The sequence below is a fragment of the Camelus dromedarius genome, chromosome 20 (assembly GCF_036321535.1).
Source record: "Camelus dromedarius isolate mCamDro1 chromosome 20, mCamDro1.pat, whole genome shotgun sequence".
NCBI lineage: Eukaryota > Metazoa > Chordata > Mammalia > Artiodactyla > Camelidae > Camelus > Camelus dromedarius.
The window spans coordinates 18,327,725-18,344,059 of record NC_087455.1 but is presented as its reverse complement, the minus strand read 5'-3'; the positions used below and the strand labels follow the sequence as shown (position 1 = coordinate 18,344,059).

Below are 16,335 nucleotides of genomic sequence, written 5' to 3'. Positions count from 1 at the left end.
CGGATGGACCCAGCAAGTCTCCAGGACATTGTTCATAGGCTAAGTTCGTTTATTAGGGCCCCAAGGACACACATCCATAGGCATTCATAATTTGTTATGTATTTAGTAGTTATCTATGCCCTAAGATTCCTTAGCACTAGCATTTATTGGTTTCATTTTAATCTTAATACATTCTAATAGACACTGTAAAGATTACACACCTATCCATCTCATGGCTCTTCTGTCAATGAAGACAAATTATTCTAGTCTTTTTTTTAACTCTAAGACCTCTTTAAAATTTCACTATTTGTATGGATAATTATTCTAGATAAGACAAACAAAAGATGAAGCATAATTAACTTATTTCATCTATGTTTTCCTGGAGAACACCATTATCTGGAAAACAATAGTCCAACATTTATAGCATATAACACAACTTTTATTAGAAAAGTTATACATAACATAGCATCAACTATTTTCAAGAACAATATTAAAACCCAATAAGCAACAAAAACCAGACTAACAAAATGTGTAACAAGAAACTAATGACTTTTCTATAATCAAACATTTAATTATCTACAATGTCTTTTTACAAAGGGAGAAAAATCCATGGTTTACAGGCACATCATATTGAAAATAAAGCGGCAATAGCAATTTGATACACTTACCATTCTCAAGAAACTGAATCATCAAAACAGTAATTATGAGTTCACAAATTTAAAACGTTGCACATAATTTAAAATTATTGGGTACACACTGAAGTCTGAGTGATTTTTTTTCCCACAAAAGTGCTACCACTTAAGCTAGAACTTTCAGTGTAATTTTGCCCTAAAAAGTTAAGACATGTTTTGATAATCATAACAGTCACATAATTTCTGGTGCTACCTGTCTGGTCTGTTAATAATAAAGCCTTTATTTGGATGTGTTTTTCCTTACTTAAATTATAGGAAACCAGATATTGGATTTGTTGCAAAGCTATTAAAGTCCCAAATATAGGAGTGTGCAAGCAATGGCAAAAAGATCAGTACTAAAACTTATAATAAATATCAGAGAAGCCATTAGTTTTTACAGCACTGTCTGCTTCAAGGTTAAGTCAACCAGTTGTATGATTTCCCATCAGCCTGTCCTTTCAGCTGGCATAGCAATTTCTATTTTCATGATCTGAATACTCAAGTGTCTCCAAACATCTTTTTAAAACTTTGATTTGTAGTTCCTGGAAAGTTATAAATGCTCTTTAATATTCATTCTACTCTAAAAAGTCTATTTCTGCTCATTTTAGAGCCTCACTAAAACAACAGATTTTAGGATAGTAAGGTTCATTAAAAAGTCTCAAATGGAATGATTTCCAAAATAGGGCACTTAAACCAAGTCCTGTCTTTTTGTAGCTGAAGGGGATTAGTTACGATAAAGTTTCACACACCCCCCTGGTCACTGTGGAATTACGCTTTAAAACATTATCTCAAGAGGACAATCTCTGTTCTGGGTGCCATCCCTAAAGCACAAAGGTTACAAGAAGACTGCCGGTGTTACTGATGGGAAAAGACACCACAGTTCTTAACTGTCTGTCAGGCATTTTTCTTGAAAAGTTCTTCTTTCCAATGCAGTAATGGAGACCTAGTATAAAAACCCCGACGTTCCACTGCTACTCAACACTAGTACACGTGCCAATATTGTACACATCTGTTCTGGCCTGTTAAAAAATAACCTTCTGGGTTCTTGTTCTCCATCAGAACACAACCACCATACAAGATGAAACTGGTAAATTTAAAATACTGGAAAGAATGAAGAAAAAGGCAGAGACTTTGTACAAAGACCTAAATTTCTTGAAGGGTTTTGTGTGCCCTACACACGGGGGCGATTTGTACACACTAGTGAAACGGACACTAGCTATAACGCTTGTAGCTGCTCAAATAATGTGGAACCTTGGTCCAGGGGTTGCGATGATGTCGCTGTAGGGTTCCTCCTGAGTCAGCTCAATGGCTTGCTGCTTTTTGAGAACCAAGAAGCTGTAGAACTTTGCTGCAGCTTGCTTTCTGTTTGTGTTTCGACACAACTCAAGCAAACTGATAGATTCCGCTCCAGTTTTAGCAAGAGCTCTCTGAAATAAACCAAACAAAAAAAGAATTAAATGAAAGTAAATCTGCATAGTAAAGCAGTAATTTTAAAAGGGTACTAGTTCTGGATACCAAAAAAATATACTGTAAATTCTTTTGGGGGCCAGGAGTAGATTTTTGAATAGTAAGACACTGTTTACATTAGGCTGTTCCAACAAATGTTAAAATAACTCATTTATTTTGAATGTCTAATTGACAAAATAGTAAGATCAAACTCGGTTCTGAAAACTCTCAACTTAACTATCCTTTGAATCTATTTATGAAACCTTGAGCACCTTGCCTGGTATTTTCATAGAAGACACTCAAGGTATCTCCTCTGTACCTGCTACATTAAGGCCCAAGGAGAAATGACGTCTGACACTGAACGATGATTCAATTCATTAGATTTGCTCAACCAAAAGAAAGAAAATGTAGACTCACAAAGGAGGTCTGCCCTGCAGGTTAACTACAGGAAAGTGTTCACCTGGATGCTTTCCAGGCTGGCTCCTGGCCTAATAGCTTATGTATTAAAGTAGTTTAAGATGTGCAGTTCTGCCAAAAGTTTCATAAAAGGCAAGTTTTCTGGTTATAGCATGTCACTTTTTTTTTTTTTGAGGAAACAATGCCAAAAGCCTTTGATGAAATTTCTCTCAGGCTTCATGGGCATACCTGAAGACCATGAAGCATCTGCTGAGTCCTTTTGTTCCATCGTCTTTCTTCTTGATCCTGATCACCCCCTGAAGCATCTTCATCCTGAGTGAAAATGACCCCCACACAAAAACAAAACAAAAAACTGACAAAGCTGCTACAAAATGAAGCGGTTTTTATATCTCTTGAAAGCTCTTACACTAAACTGAGCATTTTGATTAATGGAAAAGTCATTTAGCATGTAGTTTGAAGTCTTTCTTAAGAAACAAAGTCCTCTACCTCCAAGCATACTTGAGCTGAATATGATTCTGTACTGATCTACAAGGATGTGATCTATCTACGCAGTGTGGTCCATGGACTACTGTTGGTGGTGAGCTACACGTTACTGGCCCTTGCTAAGAAATTTAAGCAGTCACTATGTCATTAAGTACATTGTTATTTCAACCAGCTTTTTATTATGTTTCCTATTGGAGCTAAGTTAATTGTGGATGACAATTGTTTGAATGTAAGCTAAACTTCTTAGTGATCTAGATCGTCATTAAGAACATCAAATTTTATGCTGTGCTATGTAACTGTGTCCTCTGTGGGCTCTTGAAGGACAGCGGAGTGCCCTTTCGCCGATTTCTTGACTTCTAAATTGTTCCTAGCTGCCTTTATCTTGTGGCCGGTTCTTACTGCTGGTTGAAGATTTTTGCTTAGTCTGGAATGTACATTTATTCATCAGTCCTCTTTACAGCCCTTCCTTACCTCCTCCTCTTCATCATCTTCCTTTTCCTTCTCTTTTTCCTTCTCTTTTTCTGGTAGAAGTTCTAATTCTGGAATTAACTGACAGATATTTGGAGGCTCTTCTGGGGGCAGCTCTACAGGAGGTATTTCCATCTGCTCTGCCTGCTGAGGCTTCAGGCAAAATGAAAAGAAACAGTGGGGTCATATCTCCACACTTCCTTATAATCAAAACCTGATTATTATACATGTCTTGTTCTGTTTTTTTTTTTACTGTAAAGCATTAAAATAGCTTATAAAAATATTAATCCATTCATTATCTTATTCTAGGACAAAGTGTTTTGTTTTCATACTTTTTAGAAGTCAAATTACTTGAAGTTTACGTGAGGAATTTGTAAAAAACAAGAAAAACTATAGTTTAAAACCCCTCAAAACTTTCTGTAATAGCATTTTAGGAAAAAACAGAATCCACTGACTCCAGGGCAATGCAAAAAGTCTCTAACATTAATTACCTGGTACTGTCAACCATTCCTGCATAAGACAGCCTTAAGGTTATTCCAACTAAGTATAAGCTCTAAATAAGAGCCTAGGTGCTCTTATGGCAGCAAATTAATAGGAATCAAGAGACTATTGTTCTGGGCCCATTTCTTGAATTCCCTTCATTTCTGGCTTAATATAAACAGACAAGAACATTAATAAACTGACAAGGGAGTAAGTACCCAGGGAGCAGTACTAGAGCAACCCGCTCGTTACCTGTTCCCAGTCCTATTCCCGAGATCAAACAGAAAAATGCTCTTCTTGACAACTCCTTACCACCAGAGGGCACAGACAACTAGTTCTTAAAACTGGCAAGGAGTATTCTTCTGCCAACGTCTTGATGAAAGCTGAACCAAGAGCCTAAGGTACCAAAAAGCCTCCCTTTGCTCAGATTAATTTATTCCACAGACTTAAGGTTGAGAAGCCTTAAACCAGAGCACCTTACTTCCTTTATATATATAGGTATGTTTTAATTGAAATATAGTTGATTTACAATGTTGTTAGTTTCTGGTGTACAGCATAGTGATTCAGTTATACCAACGTATTTTTTTATTACAAAACGTATTTTTATTACAAGACAATGAATATAGTTCTCTGTGTATACAGTAGAAACTTATTTTATATATAGTAGTTAGTACCTGCAAATCTCAAACTCCCAATTTACCCCTTCCCTCTCCCTCAGTAACCATGTTTGTTTTCTATGTGAGTAGGTTTCTGTTTTGTAAGTACGTTCATTTGTATCATTTGTATCATTTTTTTAGATTCTACATGTAAATGATATATGATATTTGTCTTTCTGTCTGACTTACTTCACTCAGTATGGTAATTTCTAGGCCCATCCATGATGCTGCAAATGGCATTATTTTATTTCTTATGGCCGAGTAGTAGTCCATTACGCATGTGCGTGCACCACCTCCAAATCCAATCACCTGATGATGGACATTTAGGTTGCTTTCATGTCTTGGCTATTGTAAACAGTGCTGCTATGAACACTGGGGTGCATCTGTATTTTTGAGTTAGAGCTTCCTCTGGAATATAAAAAAATTTTTTCCTTCCAGTTTTACTGAGATATAATTGACATATAGCACTGTATATTTTTTTTTTTTGGGTGGGTGTGGAGGCAACTAGGTTTTTATTTATTTTTTTAATGGAGGTACTGGGTATTGAACCCAGGACCTCATGCTTGCTAGGCCTGCATTCTACCACTGGGCTATGCTGTCCCCCCAATTTTGTTTTTTTGTTTTTTTTTTTTGAAGGGATCTCCATACTGTTTTCCATAGTTGCCATGCCAAATTACATTCCCACCAACAGTGTAAGAGGGTTTCCTTTTCTCTCCCTCCACCTCCAGAATTTGTTTGTGGATTTCTTAATGATGGCCACCCTGACCACTGTGAGGTGATACCTCACTGTAGTTTTCATTTGTATTTCTCTGATAATTAGCGATACTGAGCATCTTTTCATGTGCCTACTGGCTATCTGTGTGTATTCTTTAGAGAAATGTCTCCTTAGGCCTTCTGCCCATTTTCTGATTCGGTTGTTCGTTTTTTGTTGAGTTCTCTGAGCTGTTTGCATATTCTGGAAATTAAGCCCTTGTCAGTCACATCGTTTGCTAGTATTTTCTCCCAGCCCGTAGGCTGTGTTTAAGTTTGATTAGGTCCCATTTGTTTATTTTTGTTTTAATTTCTATTGCCTGGGTAGACTGCTACAGGAGAACACTGCTACGATTTATGCCAGAGAATGTTTTGCCTATGTTCTCTTCTAGGAGATTTATGATGTCCCGTCTTAAGTCTTTAAGCCATTCTGAGTTTATTTTTGTATATGACGTGAGGGAGTGTTCTAACTTCATTGATTTACATACATGTGGCTGTCCAGCTTTCTCAACACCACTTGCTAAAGAGACTGTCTTTTCTCCATTGTATATTCTTTCCTCCTTTGTCAAAGACAATTGATTGTAGATGTGTGGATTTATTTCTAGGCTCTCTATTCTGTTCCATTGATCCATGTCTGTCTGTGCAAATACCAGGCTGTTTTGATTACTATGGCTCTGTACTACTGTTTGAAGTCTGGGAGGGTTATTCCTCCAGTCTCCTTTTTCTTCAGTATTGCTTTGGCAATTCTGGGTCTTTTGTGGTTCCATACAAATTTTTGGATTATTTATTCTAGCTCTGTGAAAAATGTCCTGGGGAATTTGATAGGGATCACATTAAATCTGTAGATTGTTTTGGGTTGTATGGTCATTTTAACACTTGATTCTTCCAATCCAAGAGCATGAGGTATCTTTCCTTTTCTTTAAATCATCTATAAGTCTTTCATCGCCTTGGTCAGGTTTATTCCTAAGTATTTTATTTTTTTGATGCAATTTGGAAGTTTTAAAATTTTGTTTCTGACATTTCATCATTACTGTAAAGAAATGCAACAGATTTCTGCATGTTAATCTTGTACCCTGTACCTTGCTGAATTTGTTTAGTTCTAGTAGTTTTTGTGTGGAGTCTGTAAGGTTTTCATATATAGTATCACAACATCTGTGTTTAGTGACAATTTGTGACAATTTTATTACCTCTTCCCTTCCAATCTGGATCCCTTCTATTTCTTCTCCTTATGATTGCTGTAGCTAGGACTTCCACTACTATGTTGAAGAGAAATGGTGAGTGGGCATCCTTGTCTTGTTCTGGATTTTAGTGGGAAGGCTTTCAACTGTTCACTGCTGTGTATTGTTAGCTGTGTGTTTGCCATTAAAGTAGGTAAAATGTTGGGGTATGTTCCCACCACACCCACTTTGGTAAGAGTGAATGGATGTTAAATTTTACCAGATGCTTTTTCTTCATCTATTGAGATGATCATGTGGTTCTTGTCCTTTCTTTTGTTGATGTGGTGCATCACAGATTTGTGTATGGTGAACCACCCCTGTAACCCTGGGATGAATCCAATTTGATTGTAGTGTATGATCTTTTTATGTGCTGTTGGATTTGGTTTGCTACTATTCTGTCGAGAAATTTTTCACCTACATGCATCAGAGATATTGGCCTGTAGTCTTCTCCTTTGGTAGTGTTTTTGGTTTTGATATCAGGGTGATGGTGGCTTCATAGAATGACTCTGGGAGTTTCCCCTCCTCTTCAATCTTTTGGAAGAGTTTAAGAAGAATCAGTGTAAGTTCTTCTTTCTATGATTGTGGAATTCCCCAGTGAAGCCATCTGATCCTGGACTTTCGTTTGCAGGGAGTTTTTTTTTTTTTAAACTACAGATTCTATTTTACTTCTAGTGATCACTCCACTCGTTATCTATTTCTTTTTGATTCAGTTTTGGTGGACAGTATATTTCTAGAAACTTGTCCATTTCTTCTAGGTTATCCAATTTGTTGGTATATAGTTGTTTATAGTATTCTTTTATGGTTTTTTGTATGTCTGTGGTATTGGTTCTTCTCCTCTTTCATTTCTTGCTTTATTTGGGTTCTCTCTTTCTTCTTGGTGAGCCTGGCCAGAGGTTTGTTGATTTTGTTTACCCTTTCAAAAAACCAGTTCTTGATTTTATTGCTATATCCCATTGTCTTTTTTAATCTCTATTTTACTAATTTCCTCTCTGATCCTTCCAAGTTTAGGTTTTGTTCTTTTCCTAATTCTTTTTTACGTGGAACATTCTCTAGGACTGACCATGTACCAGGACACAGGTTTTGCATTTCTTCTTTGTTCCTTTTTGTTTTTCCCTTTTGAGGTTTGATGATTTTCTACTGTATAATGCTTGAGTTTTCTCTGTGACTCTACTGTTAAGTTTTTGATTTGTGGTTACCCTTTCAAGTACTTTAACTTGATTACTGTATCTACTTGCTTTAGACTTTTATCCATATAGGTGCAAACACATTCTTAAAAACAAACAAAAATTTCTTAATCCCTTACCTACGTTTTATGATTTTGATGTCCTCTTCATGCTTATGCTATTCATTGTAGTTATATTTCCAATTGTGATTTTGTCTTTTCTACAGATTCTTTTCTATTTAGAGAAGACTTTTCAATTAGTGTTGCTATATTTAGTTTTTGTTTGAGAAATTCTTTTCTCTCCTTTTATGCTAAATGATAATCTTGCTGGGTAGACAGTATACTAGGTCACAGGTTTTTCCTTTCAGGACTTTGAATATATCTTGCCACTCCCTTCCGGCCTGAAACATTTATGTAGAGAAATCAGCTGAGAGTAAAGCTAATTTTTTTTCTAGTTCCTTGTTACAGTGATCTGCATAGATCATTTCTATAAATAGCTTTTTAAAATTCTTTCAGTATTTTTATTATCCCCTTTTTGAACTCTAGTTCTGATAGACTGGAGAAGTCTTATTTTACTGTTTTTTTCAGGGGGATTTCTCCTTTAATTGGGAGTGGCTCCTCTACTTCATGTTACTTGTATTTCTCTGACTCTGAGTTTAGGAGCAACAGTTATCTACTGTGGTCTTGAAGGGCTGCTTTTATGTGGGACCATGTGTATGTAGCCTGTGTGAGTCTAATATTCTGTGAGAATTGTTCCTCATGTTGATCTATATTTGATGTTTCTATGGGGAGGAGGTGAGCTCCACATTCTTCTATTCCACCATCTTGACCTCCTCTCTTTCTTACTTGTTTAGTTAACCTATTCTAAGTGAATTTAGTGGTAGCCAGTCTTGATGACATAGCAAGATGTTGCTTTACTTTTTTTCAGCAATTGGACAAGTATATTCTGATTTCTTAGTAAGAAAGCCTAAAACTGCCTAGTATTGGAGATACACAGGAATGTCTGCTAAAGAAACCAGATCCTGGAACAGAATAGAGAGCCTAGGAATAAACCCACACATATATGGTCAATTAATTCAGCAGCAGAAAGAAGCCAAAAATACATACTGGGGAAAGGACAATCTCTTCAATACACGGTACAGGGAAATATGGACAGCCATACAGAAAAGAATGAAATGGATTACAGATGTGAATCTAAGACCTGAAACCAAAATTCAATAGAAGAAAACACTGGCAATAAGCTCCCTGACACTGGTCTTGATAATGATTTTTATGGATTTGACACCCAAAGCAAAAAACATACAAGTGGGACTACATTAAACTAAAACATTCTATATAGATACCATCAATAAAATGAAAAGGCAACCTACAGAATGGAGAAAATATTTGCAAATCATTTATCTGATAAAGAACTCACACAATTCATGAGAAAAAAAAACAATTAAAAAATGGGCAGAGGATGTGAAGACATTTTCCCAAAGACTATACTGATGGCCAACAGGTACATGAAAAGGTACACAACACCTTTAATCAGGGAAATGTAAATAAAAACCACAATTAGGAATCACCTATCATTGAAAAGATGAGGTAACAAGCAGTGGTGAGGATGAATAAAGGAAACCCTCACGCACTTCTGGTGGGAATGTGAACTGGTACAGCCACTATGGAAAACCAGTATGGAGAGTCCTCAAAGAATTAAAACCAGAACTACCATATGATCCAGCAATTTCACTTCTGGGAAATGAAATCACTACCTTAAAAAGATACCTGCACCTCCATGTTCCCTGTAGCATTAGATTAGTTATAATAGCCAAGCTATGGAAACAACCTAAGTATCCAACAGCATATAAATGGATTAAGAAAAACACATATATATAGACACACACTGAAATATTCACCATGAGAAAGAAAGAAATTCTGCCTTTTGCGACAACATGGATGGACCCTGAGGGCATTATGCTAAGTGAAATAAGTCAGAGAAAGAAACTGTTTGATAAATATCACTTACATGTGGAATCTAAAAAAGCTGACACTCATAGAAGCAGAAAGTAGAATGGTGGTTACTAGAGGGTGGGGAAAATGAATAGATATTGGTCAAAGAAAAACTTCCATATATTATAAGATAAATAAGTTTTGGGGATCTGACATACAGTATGCTGATTATAATTAATGATACAGTTGTCCCTCTGTATCTGCAGGGAATTGGCTTCAGGATTCCCTCTAAATACCAAAATTCATGGATGCTTAAGACTCTTATGTAAACTGATGTATTACAGACAGGCCTCTGTATCTGCATCCATGGATAAGGAGATTAAATTATACTACATATCTGCAAGTTGCTAAGAGTAGCTCTTAAAAGTTCTCATGATAAGAAGAAAATGTGTGATGGATGCTAACTTACTGTGGTAATCATTTCACTACATATACATATATCACCGAATCATTATGTTGTACACCTGAAGCTAATAAACTGGACGAGAAAATGTGCAATATAAATGGTGAGACACCTGGAATGTATGAGACTCTACTAGTTTCAAGTATAAAAATTCTTTTTTTTTTTTAGCAGGAAGTTTGTTTCATTTTTATTCACAATGTATTTAGTATCTGTAGAATTTAATAGGTTCCATATACTGCTTTTCTTCTATCTGCAACTGTCAGATTCACCACAGGCAAATGTTGGAGAAATAAAACTGGAACCAAGTTCAGAGTCAAGGATTCCACATTAGCCAAGGATACTCGCTCTAAGCCACTTTGAAGCACGACTCTATCCAGGAAGTCAGAAAAACCAAAAATTCCTCCCACTTAGAGCATATTGTGTTTAGATCCTCAGCTGCCATTCTCTCTCTGCACACATTCCTTACTACTTTCTGCCAAAACCAAGATACTTCAAAAGGTCTCCTTAAGTAACACCTGTGACTACTGGAGATCTAAAATACTGTTTGAACACCCCAAACATCATGATGGAGAGATGTGCTTACTTACAGGGATCACAGGCTCCGGGTCAATTTGTCCTGCTTTTCGCTTAACTCCCTGAGGTGGCGGTGGGGGCATGGCTGACTCGTCCAGGTTTGTTCTGCTCGTCTCCATTGTTGACTCCTGGAGGCGGCTTGGCTCTTCCAAAATGGGCTCATCTGCATTTGGTCATATGAAGAGAAAGCTTAGGGCCTAACAGTCCTCAACAATATTTTAAAACCATTTACGTTTAATACTAATATGCTAAAGAGTAAAACAGAGACTTACTTTCCCTAAGGAAGGCTGAGTAAAATTTTACCTCCAAAAGGTTACTCAATTCCTAACAATACACTTAAAGGTGGGAAGGGGCCTACATGGACAAGTCCCACCCAGGACTATCCATTAGCAGACTATCATTCAGCCAGTCCTATACGTCAACCCTTTCTGAAAACAAAAAACTTCACATCTAACAAAGCAATCAGAGAATGTAAGGCATGTATTTCCCTGTCCAAAAATTTGAGTATACTTCTTTGTTTCTGATTTGTTTTGGCAATATATAGGTAAATTTTAAACCAAATGTTCACTTAAACTTTATCAGGAAACTTTTTCAATTGAACAGACCTATAACATCACGCTGCTGCTGCTGCTGCTGCTGGTCCTCTCTAGGAACCTCTGGATTTTCAAATTCTTTGAGGAATTCATCCAAATTATCAGCCTCTCCCCCTTTCCTCCTTTTTCTGAGATCTTCTGGTACCAGTGGTGTAAGACAGCGTGTAAAGAGCTATTAAAAAAAATTAAAAATATCAATTATAAATCACATAAACTTAAAACCTATCACTGACATTACTATTTTCCGTAAGTATGTTTTAATAAATATGCTATAATCAGTGTATATGTAATTTACCATGAATTCTACTCAATGTTATATTCACACTTCACTGTATTTTATAATTTGAAATCCTGTACTTAGAACTCTAGTATTATCTCCAAGTTATGAAACAATGGATAAATTTTAAGTGTGCAAATGAAAATAAATTTAAAACTTAATCTAAATGAAATCATACCAAATAGCTTTATATAGTGCCTTTTCAACTTAATGTTATATGGTAATTATAATTACTATTATTTTTGGTATTTTTAATGATTGCATAATATTCCACTGAGTAGAGATAAACGTGTGTGTTGGGTGTGTATATATATGTATGCGCCACACTTCAAGACTAAGTTTCTTTTTAAAAAATTAACTGTAAATAACAATTAATGAACATCTTCATGTAAGTGGCTCTGAATTACTTCCTTTGGAAAAATTCCTAATGATGAGACCACTGAGTCCAAAAATATAAATATATTAAGGACCTTCTTCCAAATGATTATATGATTGTACTTCCAGTAAACAGCAGTTTTACCAAAGTCTTACTGCTTTAAACACTAAATTATAGTAAAGTCAATATGGTTCTATGAATATTTTAACTTTAGAGATAATAATACCCTAACAGCTTTTCAGATGCCTCAGAACTTTTATGGAATAGTCTGAAACCTGAAGTGAGCAGAAAAGGGCCTGTTAAGTGAAAAAAATCTCTAAAGAATTCTAGCTTTATTTGCGGGAAAAGTAGAACTACCCCATGTTTTAGCCAGAAAGCAACATCTAAAGATTGCAGACCTGAACCACAGTACACACTAAGGCAACAAAATGTATCATAGGATGTTGAGGAGAGAGAACTATTATTAAAAATACCAGTGGCTTTTTAGAAAATTCATTCTGTATCTTTTAGAAATGCAGATGTCACTTCCATGAACTTTCAGATCAGATTATGTTCAGTATACTAAGGTTTACGGGAGAACAAAAAGAAGATGCCAGATAGCTGAAAAATATCTGATCAAAATGATTCAAACAAAAGTTATTAAAGGATATTTTAAAAAATGGTCATAATCTCTCTAAAATGAAAAATTCTGCAAACTATATTACCTTCAGTAGTCTGTTATTCCACAAAGGCTGAGCAGGTAAAGAGAAGAGTTTTTCCACTCCCCCGGTCTCTTTCCACATCATCAATTTCTTGGTGGGTGGTGCCAGATCCAAAGTAGTAACAATATCCGAGTAATCACTAAGTTGGGCTCTAATTGTCTTGCTGTCCAGCTCTTTGACACTGTCAACAATTAGCTTCCTCTTCCTCTTGGCTTTTGTTTCTTTGACTAGTATGATAAAAGAAAATAAGGTCATTTTTCTGAGAGGCTAGCATGAAACATCCAACTACCAGACTTGGTCTCATTATATTCCTGCTTTACTAAATACCTAGAAAAAAAGTTAAGCCTCACGAGGGCAGAATCTGTTTTAACTGATGTTTCCCAAGTACCATGTAGAGGCTGGCATGTATGCTAGCCACGTGTTCAATAAAAATCTGCCGAATGAATAAATATGTATAGATTTTTAGCACAAAAGGAGCAAAATAATGGCCAGGGCCAATACATTTTTGCTCATGTAGCTTAATACTATAAACACGGAACACACCACACTTGATTCAGAGTTGGGCTCAAGTCCTAGGTTCTGCCACTTACTCGGTGAGTGACCGTTTAGAAAAGTTAACTTTATTTTGCTCACCTCTTCATTTACTCATTTGAAATATGGCTAACCACTTATACAGGGATTCTAAAATACTTTGTATAGAGCCTGGCATAGACTGAGGACTCCATAAATGGCTGCAATTACTATGAGTTTTATTGGAAAAGCTGCAGTTGCACAAGCAGCTTGATGATGTGAAACAAGGCCAAATCCAGTCAGATGAACATGGAACTTTTTTTACATATTTAATCTTAGACACTTTTTTACACATTTAAATCCTTACTAAAACTTACAAAGTAGGTAGCATTATCTCAATTTCTTAAAATACAGAAAAGCCCAAGATATTAAATTCCCCAAGATTTCATTCTGTCAGACACATTATAATCCATAGGTTTTTATAGATATAATCTTCATGCGGTTCAAAATTCAGGATTCAAAAAGATGTCACACAGTGATAGCCCCTGTCCTCCAGCTACTGAGTTCCCTTCCCTGAAATTAAAAGTTCAATAGTTGGTTAAGCCTAACTATTCTACTTTAAACACTGCAGTGTATCTCCCTCTTGTTTACAGATCTCTGTAATATTTGTCACTAATGGATACATATTTTGCTTAATTACCCGTGTTCTTCTAGTATTTAGGTTCCATGAGGATAGACTTACTCATTTTTATATTTTTAGTTTCTCAATAGAATTAGTTACATAGTAAGTACTCTTTTCAAACCAGAAGCCCAAGCCACAATTTTGGTGATCAGATGTCTAAGCAGGAAACCCAAAAAGTTAATTGTGTTTTACTCAAAAGTAGTAACAGTATTTTGAATTCCACTGTAACTGACTTCAAGTTTTCTACCTCATTGTACTCATAAAACATCTAGAAATTGTGAAGTTTCATATCCAAATTAAACACTGCCTCTCTTACTCAGAAGCAGCACCCCCATTTAAATATGTTTTGATATGGTTCTTAATGAGCACTAAAAAACAGAATACTGATTTTAGAATCTTTGATATTTCCAGTTTAAAAGTTATTTTTAGATTTCCCCAGATTGTAGCCCAAACTATACAGAATCTAGAACCTTGGAAGATAATCAGTCAATTTTGTACTTTACTGAAAAATGCCTTGCAGTGTTTTCTAACTGTTACACGTATGACCTGTCAGCATTCTGGGAAACCCAAAAGACTGAGATACGTATTAACAGGAAGCTTGTTTTATACTTTTACTTCATAGCAACTTGTAGATATTCTGTAAGATATAAGACACAGGAATTATAACTGAATTAAATAAAGATTCTATGATAGATGGCTGACAAAGGAGAAGGTAGTTATTTACAATGAGATTAGTGGACATCAGCCAGAATTAGAACTTTATGTTCTAAGTTTTATGAGTCAAAAAGTTTATTTCTCACCAGTGATATCAATAGGTTCCAAAGCAAAGGCTTCTTCCTCATTTGGAACAAGTGTTGTTTGATCAGTCATAGTTGGCATTGGTTCAACAGGATCCACTGAATCAGGACTATCAGGACCACCCACTACAAAAACAGAAATTTGGTCACAAAAGGCTTGGTTGGTGGGTACTTAATATATGTCCAACAAATGGGGAAAAATAATTCCTCTGGGTAACTGAAAGAAACCTACTGATACCAAAGAAAAAACACTTTTCTAGTTTTGAGGAAGTCCCTCCACAGTTGACCCTAATGGCCAAAAAGGAGGGAGGGGCACAGGATTAAACATATAAGACAATCATAAGCACTATTTTTTAAGGAGATTTATAATTCACTAGAAGCTGGAACTTCTAGTTTTTGGTCTTCTACATTAAGTATCTTTCTGGAAGCAACAGAATCATGCCCAGATCATTGAACATGAAATGCTTACTTGATACATTATCATCCTCATCCATATCATCATGTGCAGGCTGTTCTGGCAACATCACCCCTGCCTCAGATAGGGCAGGGGGATCGTCAAAGATACCACCATCATTATTACTAATAAGTTTGTCATCTGAAACACAGAATTTAGTTACAACTTAAAAAAGAAATGCTGAAAGAACAATAGCCAATCACTAGAAGAAAATGCTAAAGTGGATTAAATTAAAAAATTTAAATCTGTATTCAATATGCATCTGCTCTCAAGATAGTGTACAAAAGTATAAAACACTTAGCATACGAAAAAACTCATTCTTGATTTATATTTTGTAATTCAAATCTGTCTATAATACACATTTACTTAATCCAACACAAGTAGAGCAGTTTTAAGAATTAGTAAAAGTTAAAACTCCAAGAGAAGTACTTTTAAACAAAATTAGATACTGTTATTACACTTTTAGGTTACAGATTTACAGAAAACTTTTACTGAACCACATGGTGGCAATTCACACATATATTACCTAGAGAATTGCTCAAAATGAGAATTAGCAACCGCTCTAAAACAACACAACTAAAAAGAAATTACGCAGAATAAACACCTTTGACTTACCTAGTATACCACCATCATTTCCTTCTCCAAAATTGTCATCCTTATACTGGTCTTCATACTCTAAATGGTTAATTTTCTCATTCAGATTGCTGGTGCTCTGTTCAGGCTCCAATAGGAGGTTAGAAGCACTAGTGCTTACTAGCATGTCATCATCCTCAAATGCACTGCCTTCTCTCATTATTTCACGATCATCCATTCCAAAGTCACCTAAAGAAATTCTAGTTAGTCACTAATTGAAAAAAGTTAGAAATATCATTGATAAAAAAGAAAATGGCTAATGATTTAATTATAATGTCACATTTGCTAACTGAAGTCTTATTTACCGTTAAATATTAAAATGTCTAGTTTAAACTTCAAATCTTCAGCCATCTATATTTCATAAACTGATTCTGGAGCATGATCAGCAAATTCAATTCTAAGACCCCAATTTAGGTTATCCTAAATATATCAAGTAAATCTAAGCATGTATGTATGTTAGGTCACATTAACATTCAGACTTAAAACTTTCTTATTACAGTTATTTTCATCAAGAAAAGAATCTGGCTTGCTACATAGTAGGTACATGATGCCAACTGATTCCAAAATGATTAGCTGAAAAGCAAGCATTACCTCAACTTTGGGACTTTTAACACA

At 35.6% G+C, this 16,335-nt stretch overlaps 1 protein-coding gene across 1 annotated transcript in view; it reads right to left on the bottom strand.

Annotated features, from left to right (window-relative positions):
• Positions 1 to 396: 396 nt before the first annotated feature.
• Positions 397 to 16,335, bottom strand: part of RAD21 (RAD21 cohesin complex component) — a 30,414-nt gene continuing 14,475 nt past the window's right edge. Inside the window, exons 6-14 of the mRNA XM_031439524.2 lie at positions 15,703 to 15,909; positions 15,103 to 15,228; positions 14,637 to 14,759; positions 12,648 to 12,871; positions 11,303 to 11,462; positions 10,712 to 10,860; positions 3,468 to 3,617; positions 2,742 to 2,825; positions 397 to 2,077 (exon numbers count right to left, since the gene is read on the bottom strand). Of these exons, the coding sequence (XP_031295384.1) occupies positions 1,886 to 2,077; positions 2,742 to 2,825; positions 3,468 to 3,617; positions 10,712 to 10,860; positions 11,303 to 11,462; positions 12,648 to 12,871; positions 14,637 to 14,759; positions 15,103 to 15,228; positions 15,703 to 15,909 (1,415 nt within the window). The 3' untranslated portion in view covers positions 397 to 1,885. The remainder of the gene's footprint in view (positions 2,078 to 2,741; positions 2,826 to 3,467; positions 3,618 to 10,711; positions 10,861 to 11,302; positions 11,463 to 12,647; positions 12,872 to 14,636; positions 14,760 to 15,102; positions 15,229 to 15,702; positions 15,910 to 16,335) is intronic.